Source organism: Mus pahari, chromosome 4 (genome assembly GCF_900095145.1).
Source record: "Mus pahari chromosome 4, PAHARI_EIJ_v1.1, whole genome shotgun sequence".
NCBI lineage: Eukaryota > Metazoa > Chordata > Mammalia > Rodentia > Muridae > Mus > Mus pahari.
Genome location: NC_034593.1, coordinates 52612219 through 52624533, shown reverse-complemented (window position 1 = coordinate 52624533; position 12315 = coordinate 52612219). Strand labels below are relative to the sequence as shown.

General features: G+C 35.9%; 1 protein-coding gene across 1 annotated transcript in view; it reads right to left on the bottom strand.

Annotated features, from left to right (window-relative positions):
• Window positions 1-2366: 2366 nt before the first annotated feature.
• The window catches only part of LOC110320992 (arylacetamide deacetylase-like 2), a 12734-nt gene continuing 2785 nt past the window's right edge, over window positions 2367-12315 (bottom strand). Inside the window, exons 2-5 of the mRNA XM_021197070.1 lie at window positions 10780-11002; window positions 7082-7151; window positions 6079-6250; window positions 2367-2969 (exon numbers count right to left, since the gene is read on the bottom strand). Of these exons, the coding sequence (XP_021052729.1) occupies window positions 2367-2969; window positions 6079-6250; window positions 7082-7151; window positions 10780-11002 (1068 nt within the window). The remainder of the gene's footprint in view (window positions 2970-6078; window positions 6251-7081; window positions 7152-10779; window positions 11003-12315) is intronic.

Below are 12315 nucleotides of genomic sequence, written 5' to 3'. Positions count from 1 at the left end.
TATACTTATCTCTGTCATAGTACAAAGGTCCAAGAGATAAGCATGGTCAAACATAGAGGAGACCATCCCATTGGGCCTTTCCCATGCATGCTGAAGGACTCTGCCCTCTCCTATATTTCTTCCCTGGATGATAACTGGTACATTGGTGTTCAGTATGCAATGCTGCTTGGCTGAAAAGTGGCTATAAAGCCCCATTCATGGTCTTCAGGAGAGCTCTTCACTTAGCTTTAGGATCAAAGCCCATCATCCCATCAGCTCCAGTCTGCTGTTCTCCTTGCCCCTGGTAAAGATGAAGTGTATGAACATGGTACTAATGTTTGGGGTGAATGAGGTCCCCTGGGAGTACCAGACAGACTACTCTAGCCACTTTTAATTCCTTCTCAGAAATTTTCAGTTAGGTATAGCAATCCAGAGTAGAGTATGTCTCAAATTCTGACTAAAAATCCAATACTATGAGAAGGGTGCATGTTGTTTCTAGGGAATTTCCAAAACCCATCCCATGGAAATAATAAAGAGTTGAACATCAAGAAATGACATAACCCCAAACCACAGAGAAAGAGAAGTAATATATTTTCGAACACTCCTCTTATCTCCCTAAGTGGGAAGACTGCCAATGAGGCTCTGTGTTGGTGCTTTATGGGACTCTGAGTCCGCATCTTTCTTCTATTGGTTATGTTTAAATACTCTCGTCTGGCCCTCTCCAAGTATCTTCCTCAAATATCTTCTGGAACAAAAAGCTGTCAACTGAGGAACCTTCATTCCCTTTCCATATCTTCCTATGTCCTTCTAATTCTCCCTCAATTGGTGATTAATACTTCATGAAGACAACCAATTTTCATTAAGTGTGGTTTGATATCATGACAATACTCTTCCTCATTCACAAATGAAACAAGCAGATTAATGTTACTTATGATGTTATAGCTTCACAGAAAACAGCAAAGAAATCTTCTAGCCAACCTTTCCTGATGTTCTTAACACAGCTTCATGTCTGGATGGCAAGGGAAATGCTCATGTGGTGAAATCTAAGACACCAATGAAGCAGTCATACTCATGATGAACAAAATACCTCTAGCTGCAGAAAAACGTTAATGAAAATATGTTTGGAGATGAGAATTGGATTATGAACTAAACTCACAAGACACACTTACTTTCCATTGTACAAAGTTTATTCAGCGTTAGGAAAATAGCACCAAATATGTCAAACAATCATACACAAGCAGCAGATTCACTAAGACTTCAGAAAATTAGTATTGATTTTAATGCTTCCAAGTGGATTGGTACTTAGACAAATATGTGTTCTATCATCACAGGGAAGCAAGCATGTCTGGAGATCATCAACTCACATAACTCTGAATAGACAGTCTCTGTGTACACAATGTTTCATTCAACAATTCAAAAGAATACTTTAAATAATTCTACCTACAATCTATAGTTGTCTGGGCACCATCACGCATTAAGAGGCGTTGTCCCACAATAAATAAAATCTCCATAGGTCTCCATCAAGTTTGATCTTACAAGAGTTTAAGGCATAAATGTTCAATCTTTAGGAACAGCTCATGATCAAGTTAACTTCCTCCAAAATACAAAGTGTTCTTATGAAAAGCCAAATAGAAATTTTATGGGGAGTGAGTGTAAACAACAACTAACTTAATTCACCTTGAGCAGATTATGCTAATGGTAGAGAGCACATGGTTGGAAAAGCCATAGCACATTGCAATACTCAATCCATACAAATTCAATTGTACCTATCACGCTCTCTCCTCATTCGTGGTTGTTTTCCTTTACACTTCTTTTCATTCCTTTGTTGTTGTTGTTGTTGTTTTTTTTTTTTTTTTTTTTGAAACAATATGTTACTAAACAGCTGTGGCTGTCCTAGAACTAGCTACATAAACCAACCTGGTCTTAAACTCACGGATATCTGTCTACCTGATGCCTCTCTGCCACTGGGATGCTGGAGAGCAATGTGCCAACACATGCAGGCCCCATGACTCCTTTCCAGTTCACTGGGAATGGTTTTCTTCATGTAATACATTCCAAATTTGTCTGCCATAAAGCATCTAAAAAAGGATGGCATGTAGCCAAACACAGTTTTTTCCACTCTTCTGATATTTTTAACTACTCAAAGTACAATTTTCACCACAAATAGAAATTAATATGAATAATGAAGTATTCTATTTTAACAGTATTTCTAAGATCAAGTAAGCAAAGCAACTTTTTCAATACACATATACAGTAAGTAACCTTTATTCAATTTGAAAGGAAGCTTTATCCACAAGTCAGTTAATTTTGTGCCCATTTGTCATACAATAGTTCAAAATAAAACTGTCACATTTCTTTATTGATTACCCAGCTACATGTTTATTGACTTATAGATTTTCTTTTAACCAATTAATATACTTATCTCTTATTTTGAATCCTAAATTTAAAAATACTGGAGCTCTGGTGAATGATAGGGCTCCATGTATTCCTTTCTCTATATGCTCATGAGTAACTTTCACACCAACATTTCTAAGCCGTGAGATGTAAATGAGACTATCATCTCTTAAGAGGTCATGTTCACAAGTGACAATGTATGTTAATGGCAAACTCTGTAACTGGGTGTCATTGACTAGCAAAGGGGACAACCTGCTATCCACAAGTAATGGATAGGAAGCATTCAATTTTCCAAGAACTGGTTCAGTGTAAAGGTAGTTCTTTTTGTACTTCTCAGGAAGAAAGTCACTCCAGTTAACAAACTTGAACAGGTGTCTTGACTCTGTTGGCATATGCTCATTTTTCAGTGCAGCCTGGGGTAGAACTTTGTCTTCAGTCACATATAGGCACACCAACTTAATTACCATCTCCCTGGTCAGAATTGGACCATGTTGATACTCTTGATGAGAAGGTAGCAAAGTATCAAGCAGCTGTAGGCCAGGATACATCAAGGCTTGAGCTTTAATTCTGCCTTTAAAATTTGGATCATTCTGTAGCTAGAAATAGAATGAAGTCTAATAAATCAATAGCTTTCAAACAGAAGGACTTGCAACTTCATTTTGGTAGCCAGAGGTAAATAAGTTCATCTGAAACTCTAGTGAATTTTCCAATGGTATTCAGTATTAGAGACATGAGAGTGCTATTCCACTCTCATCTATATAGAAACAATATACACTCTTTTGCTCATACTTGTATTCACACATATGCCAAACAAACTGGAAGGTGATCAGTAGCATTTTAGTGAGGATTACAAGATTTTTATTTATAATATTGGATTTTTTTCACATTTATTTGTTTTTAAAAATTCAGCTAGTGTGTGTGTGTGTGTCTGTCTGTGTATGTGTGTGTGTGTGTTTTGTAAAATCTTGTTTAACATCTCAGGGTTATTTTGGAAAACGGTGTCCCCTTGTTTCAGTCTCCCAGTTGCCATGTCTAATTTCCCTAAAGGAATTTTTGAGCTGAGTAACATAATGAGCAAAATCTACAAATATAATGAAATATAATTGCCATAGTTACACATAAAATAAAGTGTAAAGGAACTTGGCATGCTCTAGAAAGCATTTAACATTTATGTAAGTAGCATGATGTGATAGACAACACAGAGAGTAATTTATGATAATTAGAAGATCAGAAAAGGATATGAAGCCTGTTTCTTATCAGAAATAAGAGGAGCCCTGGGTCTGCAGCTTTTCTTCCTGTACACTCCACAGCAGTGAACCTAAATGTCACCTGTGAACATGAGTACTTCAATAGCACCTTCTTCTATAGCAGTTCTGCAATGGTAACTGTATCTGCTGCCAATACTTGGGAAATTTCAAGCTATGAAAGTGCTCTCAAGGCCATGATCTCATAGAGGCAAATGATTTACGCAAAATGAGAGAATTACATGAAATCTCATTATCTTAACACAAGGCTAACCATCTGACCAAATCCAAATTGCAGCACAATAGAAGTGAGGTCATGCCAGTTCAAGAAGGAAAAAAAAAAAAAAAAAAACTCGGTAAGATTTTTTTTCCCATGGCCCTTATTCTTCACAATGCCTCCTTTGGAATGGGAATTTTATTAATAAACTGCAGCCTCTCAGACTAGTAGAAAATCCATTGGCAAGTATAACAAAACAAAGCAAAACAAAACAAAGCAAAAAAAAAACAAAAAAAACAAAAAAACTGAGGTAAATCCATGTGAAAACTCTTTCACATGCAGCAGAAGTACTGTTCCCAAGTGTGTTAGCACACATGATAATACTTGAGAAACAACATGGTTAAACTTTAATTTAGCCTTTTTATTTTATATTAAAATATTTAAGAAAAATGAGACATTAATAAGAGCAGAGACTGAGATATTTTTCTTTCCCATTCATAATAGATACCCTAGAGCACACCATTGCATGCATTTTATACTTATACAGCAAAATATTATAATTTATGATTAATGAAAGACATATCATCTGTATGTAAAATAAGATCATTGTCAATATGGCTATGAAATGGAATATAAATATATATATATATATATGATATATATATATATATATATATATATATCATATATACATATCAAGTGTCTATGAACAGTGTTAAACAATGTTTCTCTGAACTATAACATCATTAGTAAGATTGAATATGAAAAGAACTGGATTCCCATGAAACTCCTTGCACTTAATAAATTAAATAGTTTTGTTATGTTTATTTACAACACAAAACATGTATCTTATGTATTCGAGTACATCTACTTGTGTTTTTCTATTAGAGGGCCACAACCTACTACAGAGCCTTTTTGTACACTGATGGCCCCACCAAACAACACATTAAATGATTTAAGAATATTTTTGATTGTTTTTAGGTTATAGAAGATGGCATTTCATTGGGATTTTTATAATAGTTTGATAAAGGGATAGTTTTCATAAAATAAATTAATTAGTCTTGAGGAAGGAGAAATATTACTGGTTGGATAGTAAGATTAAAGTAAAGAAAAAGCAAAATATTTAGTAAATTTCAACAAATACAAACTTTGAGACTACATCTCCTTTATAAGAAGAAGTCAGTCTATACAATAAAAAGGGTACAGAATACTCATTTTCTTCTACAAAAGCATTTGTGGGATTTTGAATGATCTATTGGGTTTAAATTGCCTTTCAAAATATTACCTATTTGATCAAGAATTCAAATATATCCTGATTTAGCTTTATTACAGTAGAAATATTCATATTTAATGTGGAGGTACCTCTATATTCATTGAGACTTCAAAAGAAGGAACGAGGAATATGTAGAAATGAAGGTAGGTAACAGAAATTATGTCCCCAGACTACTTGACTTGGGAGATAGGAACAAGAAGGCTCACACTTCTAGTGCTACAGCTATAATCAACTACCACTGCCATGCATTTGCTGCTGTGATACACTTAATGTTCCAGGGGCCAGTATAAGTGATTCCCCCATTTGCTTCTTGTTGATTGTTTAGTTTCAGAGGATAAATTCTCTAACACATTCTTCACCTATAATTATACAAAAATATTGAAAAATTCTTCATAGATTTTCTAATTAAATTCAGTAAGTATGAACAACAACAATCAAAACAAAAATCCAGTATTGAAATGAATAGAGCAATTCAAAAAATTGGTGAACTTTTGTCTACATTGTCAAGGTAAGCCAGGGTTATCATTACAGTTTTCTAATACTTGGTTCTTGATTTTCTGGTTTGGGAGGCTCACAGACCAGTTCATGAAATCTTATCAGAAGCCTGTTTTGAAACAATAACTTTAAAAGGGAAAGTTGCATAGTCCTTGGTATAGTATTTAGCTGGCAAATACACAGTCATTGGTTCAATGCTTTGAACCTTCCTCCAACCCTCTAAAAGTGTTGGAATTTAAGCTGGCAAACACATAGTCATTGATTCAATGCCTTGAACCTTCCTCCGACCTTCTAAAAGTGTTGGATTTTAAAAGCTGTCCTTAGCATTAGGCAATAAAGTCACTTCTAAAGTAATATCATGCAAAATGGATAATCATACTTGTTTAATTTAAACTTCAGAGATAACAGTATAAAAGTAATGTAAACATTGCTTCTTTTGCTTTAGGATTAAAAGATATATAACACATACAACATACCAGTTGAGTCACTGTTGCTGCCAAGGCACCCCCAGAACTGTCTCCCATAATGCAGATGCGAGAGGGATCCACTCTGTATTTTGCAAGAATATTTTCCTGGAGAAAGAACTTGATCGCATGAACACAGTCTTCAAGGGCAGCTGGGAATGGATACTGAGGAGCCAGCCTGTAGCTTTAGAGGTAAATCAAACGAAACCACAGCAAAACCCTTGTTAAAGTTATGCAAGGAAATATCTCAGACTCACCAACTGATAACCTGCGAGGTTGGCCCTATTTTGAATCCTAAGTCTCACCAATTAACCTGAACTCACTGGTAATGTCTGTCTTAAAGTGAGGAGTAGATTTTAGTTAAGGGTTTCCGATATTGGTTGTAAGTCTATTTTTGCATTTTTGCATTATGGAACTGGTAAGATACACTGCAATTTTTCAGTCGTAATAGTGAATATTTCAGTAGTGTAGTGGGTAGATATTAAGCCCTAAAGTAATATGTATTTGCTCACATTTTAGTATATTATTGTAAGTGTTGGCAAAAGTTTGTTGTGAATATTGATTCTTATTATTTGGATAATATATTGAAAAGTTCAAGCTATTCAAATATTTTTACCTAATAGGGTTAGTTAGAACCAAGAACAACTCTAAATTCACATAGTGTTTAGAAACAGGTCAAATAAAACCTAATCTCTCAAGCATATAATGAGTATGCATTTTTGTACATAAAGTGAAAATTTTAATTTTACTTGCAGAAAAAATGAGATGCTTGAGAATCCTGGAGTTAATATTCTAAGAGATATCATAACTCTATTAAAAATATGCTTATTATTCTGGCCTCACTCTAGTATCTAAAATGGCAGAAATCAAAATAAATACTGATGACTTTGTAGACACACTGACATAAAAATTATAAGAAAGAATAGTATAAACAAAAACCCATAGGATATGTGTATTTGTTGGTTGGGTGACAGCTCTGCCTGGACTATGGTAAGAAGTATTGTCTTTCTCTTACTCTATTCCCACAACAACAGCATCAAGCTTGTTTGCTGTCCATCTGTTCAGATCATCATAGGCTGATATCTCTGAAATGAAAGGAATAGATATAAAGTGGTTCACTGTAAATAAAAAACAATGGAAACACAGAAACAGTCATGAATGTGCTAGAAGTGAAATGTGTTTGGTGGGTTGACAAATTGACTGACTGACTGATTGATTGAATGATTGATTGATCCATTGATTGGAACTCAGTAATCACTTTTATTGTCACAGGCAACTTTCTGTCAGAGCTCAAGAAAAAGATTGTCTGCCACTCATTACCAACATATTCCATAAAACTCTTGGTAGAACTATTAGAAAACCTGCAATTGTGTCGAAGAAAACATTGTAGGCAGCATTATAATTTTCACAAATTTAGAGATTCACTCTAATTTTTATTTATTGAAGGAGGTTTTCAATGATGAAATATCAACTTAAATGTAAGACAGTGTATATTATTTAGTTAGAACTAGTGAGGTATTATTTTTTTTTTTTGCCAGAGGCTTACATATTTATATAAGTTCAGGCAATTCAATAAATTTACAAGTAAACTTTAGGTTAGCTTTCTGCATATAACTGAGAATTTTAATTTTCACTAAATTAAGAATGTGCTCTTGCACTTATTATTTCTTACAAAAGTTAACGATAGCTAAATAGTTTATATACTTAAAGGAGGTAGAAAAAGAAAATACTTTCCTAAAATTTTAACAGAATTAAATGTTTAATGTCAATTATTCTATTAATTAGCAACATATACCCATTCACGTGCAAAGCATACAATGGCATTCATCATATTAAACATACAAATAATAATTGCCAGAAAATGAACAAGAGAACATGATATGTGACTTTAGTAAAATGCATAACAATTTACTGAGAATTCTCAACATTTGGAGAAACATAGATAGAAAGGTCAGTATGTTAGAGGTAGCACTGACAGTAAGGGGACGAGGTAACAAAAAGTGAGTAAGAGGTCAACACTTCAAAACTTGACATAGGATTCATCAACAAATTGATGATATTTCTGAGATATTTATTAATAATCAGTGTGGCCATATTTTCACAACATGGTAGGTTGAAAAGAAGGTAGTATAAATGACAAAATGGTGATGGGCCACCTGACAGGAAATAATACGGATAAATCTAAATGATAGTCTACGCAGTGTGGGGAGGAACAAGAGGATGCTCAGAATTTATGCCCAGAACATCTCATAAAGTGTAGAAGGCTGAAAGACTGTTAAAAACAAAAAAAAGGAGAGCATGGTAGTCATTGTGGAGAAAGTTTGCCATTCTTATGTTCTTGGGAGTTTTATTTAATTTTCCGTTTACTCCTTGAGTAAGTGATGTAATTGTATCTGCTAAGGTATTCACATGATTCACTAATGATGAGGTATGCAAATCAGTCTGCAGCTGAGTTGATTGAACTTATGTCCAGCAACAAGGTTAGAGATGTGAAACAGCCCACATCAATAGGATGGGCATGGGGTCTAGATTGGAGGAAAATAAAGAGTAAAGTAGAGGAAAACGTGCAACCAACGACTAAAGAATAAAATACTGGAATGTGAGGAATATTAATATTGGTAATGTATAAACAATTAACTTATATTAACTTATTTCAGCATGGTTTTAGCTTATCTCTTATTTTAATGTTGCAGTTGCAAATGAAGGGATAAAGTAAAGGAGGGGAAAGGAAAGACACAGAAATTTCTTTCATGCAAGCTAACAGAGTAGAAAAGAACAGTGGTTTCTTTAGATTATACTGCTCTAAGAAAGAATCAAGTGGCAAGAAAGAGAAAACATAGAAATAAATCCCCGAAAATAATGATTAGGAAATGATTTTAACAACAGGGAGCTGACCGAGGTCAAGGCAGAGAAAACTACATATTTAGGAATCAAAAAGGGGATACAATTGCAGGTAGAAAAAAATGAGGTGATGATTTGAAAGAAATTATAATTCCTAGGGAAGTAGAGACTCATCTTGCCCAAAAAATAAACATGTCTTCCCCAGGATATAATAGAGAGGAATGAAAACTGGAGTAAGTAATATGCCGGTAACTTCCAGACAGTGTAGAACATTAAGGAAAGAGAAAGAGGTGGGCTGGGAGACACCAAACATGCACTTATATCCCATAAGAAGCAGGTAAAGTTTGAAACTGGCTGGAAATTTCAAAATGTCACTGGAACAAAACAGAGGGCCTAACTGCTTCTAAGATGTGGCCATTTCAACCTTCTGTAGAAGCCTTAATCCCCTGGATTCTGCTCAGAGTTCCTTTGCTTTCTTCTCTTTCTAACTATGGGCCTTTAAAAATGTATATATACATATGATTTACATTTCAAATGTTATTCCCCTTCCCAGGTTTCCTGTCTGTAAACCTCTTTTCCCATCCCTCCTCCCTCCTGCTTCTATGAAGGAGCACCCCAATCCACAACCCACTCCAGCCTCATAGCCCTAGCTTTCCCCTAACTGGGGCATGGAGCCTCCAGGGTCTCCCTTACCATCGATGTGAAATAAGGCAATCCTCTGCTACATATGCAGCTGGAGCCATGAGTGCTATTTGGTTGGTGGTTTAGACCCTGGAAAATCTGGGGCGTCTGGTTAGTTGATTTTGTTGTTCTTCCTATGAGGTTAAGAAGTCCTTCATCTCCTTTAGTTATTCCCCTAACTCCTTTCTCTGCTGGAGCATAGTCTGAAGGAAAGGCCATCCAGAGATTGCACCACAAAGGGATCCATCTCATCTGCAGACACCAAACCCAGACACTATTGCTGATGCAAAGAAGCACTTGCTGACAGGAGCTAGATATGACTGTCCCCTGAGAGGTTCTGCCAGAGCCTGACCAATACAGATGCAGATGCTTGCAGCCAACCATTGGAATGAAAATATTTCTTAATCTCTTTGTTTCTTCACCACTAAAACGGGAAGATAATACCTATCTGAAACATGTTCACTGAGTTGGCTGCCCAGCTTTCCACAGTGGCCTTTTTGCTTATCTTAAAATGTTCACAAATTATGAGGACAAAATATTGGATATTATAATTAAGCTGAGGGTTCACTGAGGACAGGAGCACTGTCTGTTACATCTGTCAAGTGCAATATCCCAAACTTTTCTGAGTAGAGAATGCATGTCATCGAAAGTCTAAAATGGTATGTGTTTATGTTTCTGTCTGTCTCTCTGTCTTAGCTACTACACTCACTTCCAGGCAAGAGCTGACTATTCAGCTTTATAGCATTTTTATAATTTTAGTACAAAGTTATGATTTGTTTTCTAATCCTCAATATTGTTATATCTCATTCTACAACTAGAAAAAATTTTAGCTATAGTATGGCAGCAACTATATTATTTCATATCTAACAGTTAATTCCTGCTTCACATCATAATAAATGTTATGTAACATATGTGATTAGGTTATTTTACTCTAAGTTACAAGTATATTACTTGTACTTTCAAGTTTAAGATATCAATATGTTAATTTAAGATGCAAATGTCCAACAAAACCATCTTGTTTCTACTTGGTTGTTTTACTACCAATTTTTATCTAAAACAGAACGTGAACTATGAACCATGCATATATTACTCAAGCAAACATTGTACTGACAAATGTCTGTCAACTCATTGGTATACAGAAATTATTTCCATATGAATATATCAATAGCACACATATAAAACTATACTTACTGTAACTTCCCAAGACAAAGGCACCACCATGAATAAAAATCACAGCTGGTCTCTGTCTTTCAGACTTCCTTTTTGGCAAGTACAGACGAACAGGGATGTCACGGAAGTCTGTGTCAATAACTGTAATGTTTTCATCTGAAATTGCTTTTGTAAAGTGAATTGATGCAAAAATTACTAGTACATCTTCATATTTCATAAGTCCTATGTTATCACATAATGTGGCCTATGAAAACAAGACAAAATTTTAAACATTATGTATTTTTATTTTAATAATATCAGTATAAAAATGAGATGACAAGCCAGGCAGTGGTGGCGCATACCTTTAATCACAGCACTTGGGAGGCAGAGGCAGGTGGATTTCTGAGTTCAAGGTCAGCCTGGTCTACAAAGTGAGTTCCAGGACAGCCAGGGCTATACAGAGAAACCCTGTCTCAGAAAAAAAAATGAAATGACAATAAAACAAACAGTGTGATAATACTCCAGATTTTTATATCCTAATTTTATTTTGGAAGGAAGCCTCACAAGATTATGTGTGGATATTTTATAAAACTCTTTCAAAATACCATATGAATTGTATAATGATACACTCATTTTCTCAAGGCTATATTATAAAGAACTTTAGTTTTTGCTTTCACATGAGAAAAATCGAAATTTTTATTGTCTTTGAAATCTAAATTGTGATTCCGGTCTGCACCAGCACCGGGTCACCTAGAGCACAGATTCGGCAGACACCCCCACAGTACCTAGTGGACTGCCCAAGTGATCTTAGGTTCACTGGTGAGTGGAACATAACTTCTGCTCCAATCCAATCACACACGGGACCTGAGACAGCACTAGGGCAGCAGAGAAACAGCCTGACCAGGGGCACAAATCCCTTCTGGTCTGCATCAGCACCTGGTCACCTAGGGCACTGACTGGGTGGACACCCCCATGGTCCCTAGCAGATTGCACAAGCAGTCTTAGGATCACTGGTGAGTGGAACACAACAGCTGCTCCAATCCAATAGTGACAGGCCTGTGACAGCAGGAACAAGGGCACCAGAGCCTTTCCTGAACAGAGGCTCAGGCTCCTTTTAATCAGTTCAGGTTTACCTTGGTTTCAAACAGACCAGACAACTCCACAGTCCTCAAAGGAGACACCACTTCCACACACTGTAACACCCACAGGATCTTAGGACAACAGGATCCCAGGATAACAGGAGCTGGGTCACACTAGTATTTGAGTATCTCAGAGGAGCTTGACTGCCAAGAACTCAGACACACCCAGAATCTCAGGTTCACAGGAGCCCACAATCAAAGAATCACAGAGAAATCTGGACTCTGAGAAGTCCTGAATCAACTCGGATTATAGGAAGGAAAGACTCCAATCAGATATATTGAGGGCAGCAAGCACTACAGATAATCAGATGGCAGGAAGCAAGCGTAAGAACAGAAGAAACAGAAACCAAGGTTACTTGGCATCATCAGAACCAAACTCTCCCACCATAGCAAGTCCTGGATACACCATCACACCAGAAAAGCAGGACATGGATCTAAA